At 40.8% G+C, this 15,259-nt stretch overlaps 1 protein-coding gene across 8 annotated transcripts in view; it reads left to right on the top strand.

Annotated features, from left to right (window-relative positions):
* LOC139264565 (E3 ubiquitin-protein ligase HECW1-like) overlaps window positions 1–15,259 on the top strand; it is a 751,381-nt gene that overhangs the window by 146,206 nt on the left and 589,916 nt on the right. For all 8 annotated transcript variants that reach the window (XM_070881227.1, XM_070881228.1, XM_070881232.1 and 5 more), the window contains one exon: window positions 12,851–12,958. In XM_070881227.1, coding sequence (XP_070737328.1) covers window positions 12,851–12,958 — 108 coding nt within the window. The remainder of the gene's footprint in view (window positions 1–12,850; window positions 12,959–15,259) is intronic.

Raw genomic sequence — 15,259 nt, 5'->3', positions numbered from 1 at the left:
CCCGCCATTCATCAGAAACCCCGCAGAAATGGTGTAAGTGGCCATTTATCCTGTCTCTCTGGGCTTTCCACTGATCTTCTGTTGAAATTAAGGCCGGGGATCGGGAACCCTTGTGGAAATACTAATTCTGATTGTCTTTCAAGAGTTTATAACCCCATTGCCTCAGTCCACTATTTCACAGTAAGAGGCTCACTATTATTCTCAGATCAGATAGTTCCTTTTCCTTTTCAATGATTACATTTGTTTACTTGGCACCAGCCATATTTGGAGTATCATCTACAACTAGAGCAGATCTTTTAACTTCCACATTACTGAGTTTCCATCATGAATTAGTTGGATTAAAGACTGATGTCTGATGGTTTCTGCCTTCTATAAAGTTGATGACCATTGCAATGGTCATGTTCTTAATTGTTCACAAAAATGAACTGGAAAATTTCTAATTGTAAAAATCATACTCATTATATTGAATCATGAGCTGAACTAAAAACTTCAGTGGCCTGTATTGAGTCATTCTAGGCTTGCATCCACCTGCCTCTTTCAGAAAGATGTCATTGTCAATCTAATTTGCATGGACTATTTAATAGTTTTAATAGGGATGAAGATAAGTCTGCATTTCTTAGTGGTCCAGCACTATATATTCACCCAATGCCAGGTGATCTGATAAGCAATATGGGTCTGAGCTGTCAGGATGCAGTACAGCTAAGATTACAGGTGATTATCACTGTCATTATGAAGTCCCCTACCATGCTGTAGCCTTGACTTTGGATTTTGTGAATAACCTGGATGCCAAAGAAGCTCAAACTCTCATCCTCATATCATCTTCAAAATTAGTCAATGCAAATTCACCAAAATCAAAGGGAAATAGAGTTAAATAAGATAGAGATGGGTAAAGAGATAGCCACACATTAAAACAGCAGTAAGTGGGGAACCCAGCCTAGTCCCTAAAAGTCTATGACCAAAAGAAAATTCGGCACCGTTGAAAGACGGTCCATAGTATATAATAAACTGAATGACAATTACAATTTGGGTACTGTTTTATACTGATTCTCATTGTGGGAGGTGGAGTCCTAGTTATATTTTATTTCAAACACTTTTACTTCAGTGCTTGTAAGTACAGGTAATCTGCTGCAGATGGATTAAGGTAGCTGATTGCATGTTACTCTGAATACATGGAGACAGTCTAAAACAATATGCCCAAAGAGGTCATTATAACATTTCTTGGGCATTGATACAGGATTCATGTGTAAACAATTATGGCTAAAGTCTGTATGAATGTATTTTCTACTAAATTTATTTGTGTCAGAGTGTTGCACGACAATCACCAAATAAGCCATTAAAATTAAAATATCATTTTATTTATTACCCTGTGACTACTCCATAGTGCTGTCATATTTAACACATGCAACGTAGTCATGAGGTTGAAAATTAATTTTTGGTACTAGTATTTTGAAGTGCTATATTCATCGAGAAGATAAATATAAAACGTTTGCTTTATTCATTGCATTGGCAGTAATCTTGCACTGAACAGTATTAAGAAAACATTGTGCTTGACTATTTGAATGTTGACACAGAATAACAAAATGTAAAAGGAATCCTACCGTTCCAAATTCCCTTTTATACTGAAAGGTTGTATAATGCTGCCAATTTGTGACTTTTTCAATAGCTGCGCAGAATACATTTTTGACACTGAAGAATTCAAGATTATTGCCGGTAACAAGCAATAAATTGTGCTTGCTGTTTATCTTCCACATTCTATTGCCTTTCAAAATAACACCAGAAATTATTTTTAGAAACAGTGATTTTGAAAAGACATTACAGTCTTTGTCTGATTTTGAAAATACATTAAGGTTTTTGTCTGCTATTGTGTCAATTCTCCACACTATCAGTTTAATTTCATCGAGTGAATTATACAGCAAGAAAGAGCCTGGCGAGAGAATGATAGACTTCAAGCGATAGAGCAGAAGCCAAAAAATGTCAACAATGGATAAACATGGGATGGGGGAGATATCGGGAAGAGTAAATGATTGGTAGCTTGGATTAAAACAAGATATGCAGATATCTTTCCTCAAAAATAATAGGCACAAATATCATAGAATCATAGAATGGTTAAAGCACAGAAGGAGCCCTTTCGGCCCGTCGAGTCCATGTCATGGCTCTCTGCAAGAGCACTTCAGCTCATCCCACTCCCCCACCCTTTCCCTGAAAGGCAAAAGATTTGCATTTATATAGTGCCTTCATGACCACAGGATGTCCCAAAAGCGCTTTACAGCCAATGAAGCACTTTTGAAGTATAGTCACTATTGTAATGTAGGAAATGCGGCAGCCAAAGAGACACACAGCAAGCTCCCACAAACAGAAATGTGACTTTGACCAGATAATCTGTTTTTAGTCATGTTGATTGAGGGATAAATGTTGGCCAGGACACCGAGGATAACTCCCCTGCTCTTTTTCAAAAATGTATCATGGGAGCAATCAAAGGGACAGGAAAAGCTGCAGATCTTCCACCATTCGCAATTTGCTGCATTGGACACATGGGCCTGAGGAGGTGTGCAAGTGGCATTAATGTATTCTTCTTCTCTCCACTGTCATAACATTTTTCACTTCCTTTTCTCTCTTCTCTGTGTTTAGAGATATAAATACATATACATAATAAATCTACATAATATAACCGGCAAAGAAGTTGAAAGGGAAATAGAGTTAAATAAGATAGAGATGGGTAAAGAGATAGCCACACGTTAAAACAACAGTAAATGGGGGACCCGAGCCTAGTCCCTCAGTTGAGGAAATTCCCTGCCACTAAACAAAGCTGGGCCCAAGAAATGCCTTTGTTATTTTAAATAATAGTTATTAGGAAAGTAAAATTAGGCTATTTGTTTGGTTTAATGTAAAATCAAAGTAGCATAGTAAAGTAATGGAATGACTTGGAAAAGCCAAACATAAATTTTAATTTATTCTCTCTTGAATGCTATAAAAGACTCTTAAGTGCAATGCTCGGCAAGACACACTTAAAGTTTGTTGCCATTAAGAACTGCCGACCTGGATTATCGGAGAGTTGCAGGTCGATGACATTCACTGTTATATAAGCATGAGTGTGTGTGTGTGTGTGTGTGTGTGTGTGCATGCTAAAAGTCTTCCATCTGCATGCATTTCCTGTCAACTTTTCTCATTTAAATTCCTATGTCCACAACTGTCTATGCAAACTTGTCGCAGTGCGATTACACTCTCCCCAATGGAGGTGTTGCACTTTACTAAGGCAGCTTCCAATATAAATATGGGTATACATATTTATGCTGGAAATATAAAAATATGGATAAAATGTGTGACTTTAAAATGGGGATTGAATTACATCTGCATGTATTGGTCCAACTATACCCAACCTCTACACTTGGGCTTAACTTCCCGTGTGCAATGCCACATGATAATATCTTATTAAAAAGCATGCACTTCCTGTACAATCACCCCTTCTTCCTGTTGTCATGATTTTTGGTCACACTTTTGTTTCAACATCTCCCATTGTAAATGAATACATCCATGTTCCCCCTTTCAATGTTGCTACGTCAACTTTCAGCATCATGGTTTGTTGATAAACCAACAGAATCACTCAAAATGCAGTTTCAAAAGAATTTTTTTTTCCCGTAACTGAAATATCTAATATCCAAAATAAGGCTTTAGACAAAATTAAAAACTACATATATTATTACATGATTAAATTTAGCAATTGATATGTTTTCATTTCCAGTGATAAATCCTCAGCATAGTTGAGAAATATGTGAAATGGTATCTTCAGCTTCCTTTCTCCTTTCTTTCACTGGTAGACCATTGTGACTCTCTATTTGATTTGTTGTTTTCCTATCATCGTATGTCCTTAGTAGTTCTTTATCGGTAGTTTTTCTAGCTATGTTGCCGACTTTTGATTAGTCCATTCCTTCCTCTTTGGTTGTGATTTGTTTTTCCTTTAGGAACACAGAACAGTCTAAGTGTGAGAAAGAAATCTGCATTTATACAAATGTAATGCCAAAGTGTGACAGATAAACAGCATGCTAGATGCTATGATTTGTATATGAAATATAAAACTTAGAAATATGTTGTATTTTAATTCACTGTGTAACTAACCCTTGTAATTAGCTAATGCTCATATTTATGTTCTTACTCTAATTTGTTTTATGTTATGTAGTTGATATTATTCCTGACAAAATGCATACGGTAATGCAGCTCAAAAAACATTCTTAGTTGTAGCTAAGGCATTAAATAATAAAAGCGTGTATAAAACATTCATAACTAATAGCCATTGCCTCTGAAGTATTTTTATGGTTAAGAGTTTTGGCATGATCAAATGAAAATAGATGGTAACTCTGCCTCAGTATGACAGCAATGTTTTACTGATGAAATACCATGGACAGGTCTCTTCAAGGAACTGTGCGCTCAACACTGCAGTGTTTAATGGGCACTGCCTAACCTAATTGATGAAATACTGGACAACTAAGAGCATGATTAAATCATACCTCAAAGGCACTACATTTATTGATTATAAAATCCTGAAAGTTTAAAACTCTCCGACACCTAGTGTACCATGGTGGTGAGCAACAATTAGAAAAATTTCGACTTTGATAGGGGCGCAAAATTGGTGGTAGTGGATCAGTTGCCTGCGATACACTTGGCCCGATTTTCCTCATCATTGACCTCAATGGAAGGGAAAATCGAGCAGGTGCATAATGGTCAGATGATCTGTTACCACCCATTTTGTGCCCCGATGAAGTTGAGTTTTCCCTTCACTGTTGCAATTACTTCTAGTTTCATATTTTTTTGCTCAATATTGAAGGTGGTGAATACAGTTCCATGGACACAAATAGCCCTTCAGTACTTTGCCCATGAGTCACTCCAATTGAGTCTGCACAGGCTATTTGATTTCAGTGTGTAACAGCCAAGCCTGAGGTTCCCCGCCCACATCGTTAACTTTCTCAGAAGGGATCACTGGATAAGAATCAGGAGCAAGAACTTGGCAGATTTTCCTCTCCCTGTGCTTCGGGTGCTGAGGCCAGTTGTCGTTCCTGCAGTATTGTCCCTGCAGAGATCAGCACTGGAAATTTCTTCAGCGGTTCTCCCGATTGGCTGGCAGAAGATCAGCGGAAACCCTGGACAGATGTGCTAATGGGGTTTCTGCCAATTGCCACTAAAGTTACGGTGGCCAATCACGAGAACCAGCGAGGAAATTTCCGGCACAACACTTGAACCTGGGGCCTTTCTGATGAATGTGAGTCAGAAAGAGGCAATTCAGCTCATCGTGTCTGTGCCAGCTCTTTGAAAGAGCTATCCAATTAGTCCCACTCACCTGCCCTTTCCTCATAGTCCTGTAAATTTTTCCCCTTCAAGTGTTTATCCAATTTCCTTTTGAAAGCATTCCAGATCATAGAAACATAGAAAATAGGTGCAGGAGTAGGCCATTCAGCCCTTCGAGTCTGCACCACCATTCAATGAGTTCATGGCTGAACATGTAACTTCAGTATCCCATTCCTGCTTTCTCACCATACCCCTTGATCCCCCTAGTAGTAAGGACTACATCTAACTCCTTTTTGAATATACTTAGTGAATTGACCTCAACAACTTTCTGTGGTAGAGAATTCCACAGGTTCACCACTCTCTGGGTGAAGAAGTTTCTCCTCATCTCGGTCCTAAATGGCTTACCCCTTATCCTTAGACTGTGACCCCTGGTTCTGGACTTCCCCAACATTGGGAACATTCTTCCTGCATCTAACCTGTCTAAACCTGTCAGAATTTTATCATAACAAATCGCTGCATAAAAAAATTCTCCTCATCTCACTGCTGGTTCTTTTGCAATTACCTGAGCCATCAAAGAAGGAAATCCCTCCCTGTAGGCCACACACCCCTGGCTTTTTTTCTTAGCTGCTAAAAGTTGGGGATCCTGAGGCGAGTTGTTCCCCCACTGCTGGCCTGGCTGAAATCAGTTCACATGAAACAAACTGAAAATGAAATCTAAGATCTTCTATGTGCCACCTTATCTCATTTGGTATCACTCTTACCTTTGAGTCAGAAGGTTGTAAGTCCAAGCCATACCATGAATTAAACTAATCTGCTAGGCTGACTGAGGGAGTGCTGCATTGTCAGAGGAGCTGTCCTTTAGATTGCATCTTAAGGCAAGGCCTTATTTTCTTTTCAGATGGTTGTTAAAGAGCAGGGAGTTCCATCTAGCCAGTGGGCTAGCCTCAACCAGTACCAGTGAGATAACTGATTACTTGGCCGATGTTGCTGGTGCAGGATGGTTACTATATTTGCCTACATTACTGACTAGTACAAATACTGACATTTATATGACATTTTTCAGAGGATTACTTTTGTTGGCGTGCACTGCAAAAAACTAAATAACTGAGGTCATTTTCACTTTGTGCAATAGTGTAAAATGGCTGATAGCGAACTGCAGCACGTTTTAAATCGCTCCCGGTTTTTATTTCCAGTGTAAAATGGGCTGCCGACTCGCTATTACCCGTTTTACACTATTACACAAAGTTAAGATCTACTCCAACTTGTGTGAATGTTTAAAATATTTTGCTGACATGGTATAAAGCAATATATAAATGCAAGTATTTGTCATGGTCAGCTACCCACTAAGACCATTAGGGAATCTCATCCAATTGTAATAACGATGGACATTATTTACATACTGACCAATTTACTGGATATTGACACTGTTACTCAATTTTCACATCCTTCCCGAACATCTTCAGACAGTCTTTTATCACTGATACATTTTTGAGATAAGATTCAATACATTATGGTTGTTGCAAGGCTCCATTGCTTTGAAGCTACTTTCTCCTAACCTCTTATAAATCCTCTTATAAATCCTCTCCTAAACAGACCCGGTACTTTTCTTTTGTCCTGTACTTTTCTTGTTCTTTTCAAGTATAACTACCTTGTTCTGTTGGTGACTATATTTAAATCCAAAGTTGCTTCTGTAGCACGAAATGTTTATTCTGTAGCAACAAAAATAAATCAAATAACAGAAGAGACAAAAAAGCCATGGATTCTGGAAATCTGAACAGAAAATGTTGGAAATGTTAACATCTGAAAGAGAAAAGACAGGATGAAAGTATCCCCAACTTTCCTGAAAGCATCGTCTCTGTCACTGAGGTTCAGTTCCACTGGCACTGGTCACTCAATTGCCTCTTATTCATATGTAAGTACTGATGGAATTCCTCAGATTCAGGAAAGGTCCCAGCAGATTGGAAGGCAGCAAATGTAACCCCGCTATTCAAGAAAGGAGGGAGAGAATTAAAATTCGAGCTAAGCTGTTCAGGGGATTGTCAGGAAGCACTTCTTCACACATAGGGTTGTGGAAATCTGGAATTCTCTCCCTCAAAAAACTGTTGAAGTTAGGTCAATTGTAAATTCAAACTGAGATAGAGTTTTGTTAGGCAAGAGTTTTAAGGGACATGGAGCAAAGGCGGGTAACTGGAGTTAAGGTACAGATCAGTCATAATCTAATGGAATGACAGAGCAGGCTCGAGGGGTTGAATGTTCCTATGATCAGGCCTCATTTTAATTTGATCAGTGAACTGCCACACTGAGCTGAGCCAGTAGTGAGTCTTTAAAGGGTGGGGTGGGGGAATATGCAATGCTGGGAGGGGTGGGGTTGGAGGGGCAAGGGGGGGTGGCGGTTGGTGGGGAGAGCAATAGAGGGATCAGCAGCTGGTGGGAAGATATTTGTGGGGCCACGTGGATCATTCATAGTCCTCTTGATCTCCCAAAAATCAGTGGCACAACCTTTTTGGGGCATTTTCTGAATTGCCTGCTGTGGTCTCTTTAAGGACCATTGGTTCAGGTCCATGTGGGTGGAACACATGTGAAGTGTGTGCTTCGCCCAGTGCAGGACTAAAATTGCATTGCGGTCCTACATGTAAATATTTTAATGAGGCTCATGTCTGTTTTGGGTGGGAGCGCTGAGAATTTCCACTTGGAAACCAATTACTAGTATGGAGCAGGGGCGACTGGGAAGTGGGAGGTATAAATCATTAATATCAATTGGCACAGAGGATCAGGAGAACCCAAATGATGAACAGAAAAAGCATATGGAAAAAAAACATGAAGAAATGCACTTTCTGTTCTAATATATCTTTTCCACAGCAACCCTAGACACCTATTACAAATGGACATTTTTCATGTCAGACATGCTGCATGCCAGATCTGTGAGAACATAATAGGAATAGGCCATTCATCCCCTCGAGCCTGCTCCGTCATTCAATTGGATCATGGAAGATCTGTCCTCAATTCCATTTACCTGCCTTTGCTCCATTTCATTGATGCCTTTACTAAACAAAAATCTATCAGTCTCCGTCTTGAAGGCTTCAATTGTCTCAGCATCCAAAGCTTTTAGGGCAGAGAAATCTAGATTTCTACTACCCTTTGTGTGAAAAAATGCATCCTGATTTCCCTCATAAATGACCTAACTCTAATTTTATGATTATGTCCCCTCATTATTGATTCCCCCCATTAGAGCAAATAGTTTCTTTGTATCTACCCTATCAAATCCTTTTAAGATTTTAAACGCCTCCATCAGATCATCTCTCAATCTTCTATATTCAAGATTTATACAACCTATCCTCATAGTTTAAGTTTCTAAGCTCTGGTATTATTCTGATGAATCTGCGCTGCTCCCTCTCCAAGGATAATATATTCTTACTGAAGTATGGTGCCCAAAACTGAATGTAGTATTCCAGATGGGGTCTGACAAAGGCTCTATACAACTGAAACATAACTTCCTCCCCTTTTCTTTCCAGACCCCTTGAGATAAAAGCCAACGTTCCGCTAGCCTTTTCGATTGCTTTTTGTACCTGTCTACTAGATTTAAGTGAATTGTTTACTTAGACTCCCAAATCTCTTTGCTCCTCCACAGTTCTTAGTTTCTCGCCATTTAGAAAATACTCTGATCTGTTTTTCTTAGGTCCAAAGTGGATGACCTTGCATTTCCTTCCATTGAACTCCATCTGCCAGTTTTGCCCACTCACTTAATCTATCAATGACCCCACAGTACAACCTGAAGAATCAAACCTTGCTCACAAACTGGACAACCATCAACTGCCTCAGATGGTAGATGCTGCCACCTTCCCTATAGATGGAAGATTAAAGCATCCCCATCATGTGACTGTCGAGCTTTTGATCAGACCCTAGAGCATACCATTCAGCATTGCCCTGAGAGGAAATTTGCAGGCAGCCTACAAGATATCCATGCTGTTACAGCTTTGGCCTGGATATCTGACTTGGATATTGACTTTTGATTTGCTTTGCTTACTTCTGGTGGAGTTATCCCCGATGTCCTGGCCAATGTTTATCCCTCAGTCAACATAACAAAAACAGATTATCTGGTCATTATCACATTGCTGTTTGTGGGAGCTTGCTGTGTGCAAATTGGCTGCTGCATTTCCCACATTACAACAGTGGCTACACTCCAAAAGTAAAACGCTTTGGGAGATACAGCGGTCATGAAAAGCATTATATAAATGTAAGTCTTTTTTTTTATCATACGAAAGAAGAAATGTCCTTCCATTCCCTTTAATGTAGTAACACATCCTAAGGTGCTTCAGTGGAGCATTATCAAACAACATTTTACACCGAGTCACATTAGGAGATATTAGGACAGATGAGGTAGGTTTTAAGGAGCATCTTAAAGGAGAAGAGAGAGGTGGAGACGTGGTTTAGGGAGGGAATTCAGAATTTATAGCCTCAGCAGCTAAATGCTGTGATGGATTGATAAATGTCGGGGATACTCGAGGCCGGAATTGGAGGAGTGCAGAGATATCGGAGGGTTGTAGAGCTGGAGGAGGTCACAGAGATGTGGAGGGGCATGGATATGGAAGGATTTGAAAACAAAGATGAGGATTTTAAAATCAAGATGTTGTTAGATCTGGCTGGAGCACAAAAAACACGATCGGCTTCTGCTCTCCTCTGCCAAAACTGTTCACTATTCCAGGATCATCCTGGAATACAAAGATAACCCCCAGCTTCTCTTCTCCACTACAAACTTTCTTCTTAAATGGCTCTCCCAAACGCTCCTCCACCCTCACCTCCAACAACAAGTATGAGGAGGATTGAACTACTGATTCCTTCATCCACCTCATTGATAAAGACAGTAAAGAGCAAGGGGCCGAAATTGTCCCTTCCCTTAAGGCCTGTTACCGCCGGAAATCGCCGGCCGCACTGCGGAGTGCAATGGCCGCCGATTTTTTTGTGTAATGGCCGGCATTTTTTTAATTCTGCTCTTGCGGTATCCCGGCGGTGACCTGCTCCCCTCACTACCGCTCCATTGCTGCCGATCCATCCTAAGTGCGTCATCAGAGTGCGCACCGCTGATGTTCCCCCAATGGCAAGATTTCGCCAAAAAAATCTTGCTCCTACCGCGGGATGCCAAAAGCAGCTTTATCTGCCGGTACAGTGAGGTTGTATGTAATCCTTCTAAAATGGCGGTGCGCCTCCCATTAAAGGGGAGGACCAACTGCCGCTGCTGGCATTTTTTTTTGTTGGCCCCTGGGTTCGGCCAGACCACCAACAGGTAGCCTGGCATCCCCTCCCTGGTGGCCCAGTGGACCGAACTTAAAGAATTGCGCAGGCTCTCCCTTTTAAGTGAAGGGGAAAGCCGTGGTGATGTGGCACCGTGATGATGTCACCAGCGCTATGCTGATGACTGACAACAGCGGACACGACACCCGCCCCCAACTTCCGCCCCTCTAGACTGCGACCTTCTGCTTAACGCCGGACGTCCGCCCCCATTAAGACTGACTTCCAGTCTGCCGGATCAAAAAGCCAAAGAGTGGAATTTCGTTCATGAGGCCACTGGATCCACCGTGTCGGCAAAATCAATAGCAACCGGGTGGGTGCGCCCTTTTTCCAGCGGTGTGCAATTTCGGCCCCTTGTCTTAACATTAATACCTGCAGGAGTCCACTAGTGACTGGATCCCACACAGAGCTGCTACTATTAATAACTCTGCTCTGCTTACCCAAATGCATCCTTTTCTCTATCCAGCTTCAAAACTGACATCTATTCTCACAGGATGCAACTTTATTTAACAGCCCTTTATGCAGCACTTTATCACAGGCTTTTCTGAAATTAAGGTGCACAATATTCACCATGCTATCAACATTGCCTCATCAAAAATTTGATCAAGTTAATGAGAACTCCATTTTCAAAAACTATGTTGGCATTCTTTAATAACCTTTGCTGTTTCCAAGCAATTATACAGTACATCTCTAATAATTATTTCTAGTAACTTACCTATAACTGATGTTTGTTACAAATGTTGTTGACTTTTAAAAAAAAAATTGCTTAACTTTTTTGATTGTTGAGCACAATGTTACCTATTTGGCTGTAACAACATTGCTGCCATAGCGAAGTTGAATCTTGGGGGTAACAATTTGTTATGGCCCTTTTTTGGGTGCATAACTGATGGTGTGCTTCCATGAATTAGATCCTCATTTGACTCTTGAGCACATAAAAGTGACTCAGTCTTCCATAGAGGGTGTCTAATCACTCCCTCGAGAAGTCCATCCCACACTGTCTCAAGTTATCATCACTCAGCCTGGCGTCAAGCTGTCTGTTGAAACTTTGTAAGGCATCTTTTAAACATTAGCAGAATGTGGACATGACCCTCCCTCCTCCGAATCCCGTGCTTTCTTAACATTAAAAATTAGCCAGCCAGGCTGAGTGCGCAGAACTCCTTTGCAGATGACTGCTGTTGTCAAGAGCATCAGTCATATAATTCCAGTCTGCAGTCCGCACATCGCATTCCATAGAATATCTTCAGCCTTACTGGGAATCACCACACTTGAAAAACATTTTGTTTTTAATAAATCCATTTTTTTAAATAAATAAACCCATAAATGGGCTTAGTGCTGTACAACTGTGCCATAGAGATAAAGAAGCAATCCTTGGGCTGTGCTGAATCAGTTGGGATAGTGATGAGGGCAGTGGCTTGAAATCTCTGGATTAAAGAGAAGAAAAATAAACCAGAGTCCCTGCCCTTGATCACTATCTCCTGACCTTACTGGAAGTGTGAGCTTGGATGTTAGGTAAGGACGGAATCATACTCAGCTGTGATGATTCTCATGACTGAAAAGTTCACCATTGGTCACTGTCCAAGCGCAGGCTTGTAGAGTGACCACTAGAGTGAGGTAGCCCAGGTGGACCATCACTTGTGGAACTGGACTATGGTACATGTCACAGTCGTCCAGAAAAAGGTGTTATGAAGAGAAGGGAAAAATCAGTTCATAAACAGTTTCAAAAAAATTGAAGAAATATTATTTCAAACTAACTGGTACCTAAACTTACAGAAAGATAAGTGCTGCAAGTTATTTGGTTATTGTATATGCTGGTTAAAGAATTTCATGGTGATCAACCAAAGATTATTTTTCAATAAATGTGCAGTAATCGTGCCACATTTATTAATCATCACATGTCAAGGAAATGGAGCACACAATGAGCAGCTGCATGACCAGTCACTGTCATACCTGACTAAAAACAAGATAACTCCCCACCCCCACATGCTATCAAATCGATGTATATTATAAATAAAATAACAAGGGGTGATTTTCAGGCTGTACTCTAACCTCGGGGTTCAAACTCTATCAGTTAACTGCTCAAATTTCACTCTCATGGATTCTGGTGTCACCTCCATCTCTCGATCAGATTATAGCCTTGCAGTCATTTTCTTCTCTTTTGTTTTGCTCTCTACCTGAAACTGTCATGTTTCCCACATTCCCCTTAATCCAACCGTACATAACGTGCTGCAATTGAAATGTTACCTTCCTTTAATAACTCTGCAAACTCTGCTTTTTTTTTCAATCACAGATGAGGTTCTGTCTGAAAACTTTCTGGACTACAAAAACCGTGGGGTTAATGGTTCACACCGAGGACAGATCATTTGGAAAATTGAGCCAAGTTCCTATTTTGTGGAGCGTAAGTACAATGACTAGCTATGCTGACCTTTTTCAAGGGACACAATCTTTATTTTTCACTTGTTTACAGAACACTCAGTGCATGGATGCAGTTTGTGTCAAGAAAACATCATTAGATGGCTTGTGTCTGACACGTTACAACAAAAATGAAGAGTAAATATTCTTCATCCCCAGCACTGAAGACTGTACTGCTTTAAAAAAAATTAGATAATTCGGCTTTATCAAGTAGAAAAAAATTGTTGCATAACGTATTCATCACTTCAGTTGTCCGAAGCTGTCCATATTTCATAATAATGTATGCCTGGTCAAAAAGATTTAGAGCATGTGCATTTCATTCGTCGAGAGCAGGGACGCAGTATTGATCATACTGAATTCTGCAGGACATGATGATACTTCAAAACCAGAAATGCAATGAGCAGAACCAAAAATGATTTCTGCAGCCACTGCAATCTCCTGTGACTTAGCAGTGTCTCCAGCAATAGGCGAACGATTCAGTGGTGAACCCTGGACTTCCCCGCATGCTGCAGCCCATTCCTTTAAGTATTCTGCTAACTCAGTTCTCCTTCCAATGCTTTCAGCCTCCGTCATCCCTTCAGCAGCTAGGGGCAGGTTTTCACCGCACGCAGCAGAACTGAATGAAGTGAGGCGCTGGAGGTGCAGAGCGATTTTCTGGAGCGATAAGTGCTGTGTCAGATTTGCTAAATTACCAGCAGCATCTGTCAGGTCGCAAATCAAAGAACAGTAGGAAGTTGTGAATGCAGTTTTGTGGTAATGCGTAAGCATTAATAAGCAGGTCCAGCTCTCTGCAACATTTTGAGCTAATTTTGTCATTTTTGCACTCTCATCTTTCTTGCTCTGGGTGCTGTTGCTGAAAATGCCACTGCATACACTGGGGAATTAAAAAAAACACTTAACTACAGGAATATGTTTCTGTTGCTTCTGTTATTTCTAGATTTGTTGTCGACTAATTGGCAGTGATTAATTATTATGATTAATCAACAACTCCATTATCATTGTATCGTGACTTCCAGGATAGCAAACGGTGAACCAGACCTTAGTCTTTTTTGATCTAGCAATTGCTATGTTCCTCTTACTGATTGGCCTTATTTAAATTATACAGTCACACCAGAGTATAAATACTGCCAGGAAATATTTAGAAGTCCGGTATTTTAGCCAAGATTTACCTACCCATTCAGACAGTATTGCAGTGGCGGATGTGGAAAGTCACTCGAGGTCCCACTCTGATGGAAGTGCACCTGCATTGCATCCCGACGCATTTTGCCATAGGTATTGGTAGAAGCACACACCTCAAAGAGGTGGGGGCATCAACTTAATAATACATTGGGGGATATCAGTCCTGCATGGCATTTTTTCTGTTGAAAGGCGACATCAGTTGGACAGGCTGCACACGTTTCACCGAATGCAGAGTCGCACATGGTACCCATGTGGTCGTTGGGGCTTTTCACATTATCCCCATGGTCTTCATGAAAAGAAAGGTTTGCATTAATGTTGAGGTGGCATTTGACTGGCAGAAACATGTCTGTACACATCAGTGGTTGTTCCTCAGGAAGCAGCCATGCTGCATTTATTGTGCGACGGTCCACAGTACGTGTATTATTAAAAAGAGCAGAAGCACTGGGTTGAAGCCTTTTGAGAGAGCAGGGCTATCCTCTGAATCCATAGCTCCCAAGTTTACTGCAAAACTGCTCAATGGTAGAGGAGTACCTTGGCCTGGACATCCCAGCATTTGTTTGCTATTCCTCTCCTGCGACCTTAAACAAAAGTGCATCCAACAGCTAGAGCGCAGTGAAGGAAAATATGAACAAAATCAATGACTTTGCACAAAACTTGAAATAGTACCTTCCAGAGGGTGTGGGACTGTAACTTTGTGCCATGCTTGATTTGCCTGACACAAAATGTGTGCAGAAGTGAGGAGCACACTAATCTTTGACCTAACTCCTGATACCAGGAACTGGATGACTGCATTGACTTGGTCAATACCCTTCCTCCATACAGCTGCCACCTGTGCTTTTACTGGAGGGTGGCCTTCAGCCCAAATTGGGCCACCCTCTCTCGCCTACATGGTTTCACTGTGCTACTGTATTGTGAATAATTAATCCACTTTTGCGTCACCATCACAACTTACCTTTTTATGGCAAGTTACAGCCCAGTAATGGCTGTAGCTTCGCCAAATTTTGTGATCCCAGCTAAGCGTGCTGCAAACCAAGTTCTCTGGGCAAGCTTTTTCTGTGACTATAGTCTATCCAAAATAGGAGGGGTGTTACAAATTTGAGTCTGCATA

Source organism: Pristiophorus japonicus, chromosome 5 (genome assembly GCF_044704955.1).
Source record: "Pristiophorus japonicus isolate sPriJap1 chromosome 5, sPriJap1.hap1, whole genome shotgun sequence".
Classification (NCBI taxonomy): domain Eukaryota; kingdom Metazoa; phylum Chordata; class Chondrichthyes; family Pristiophoridae; genus Pristiophorus; species Pristiophorus japonicus.
This window is presented reverse-complemented; position numbering and strand designations above follow the sequence as displayed.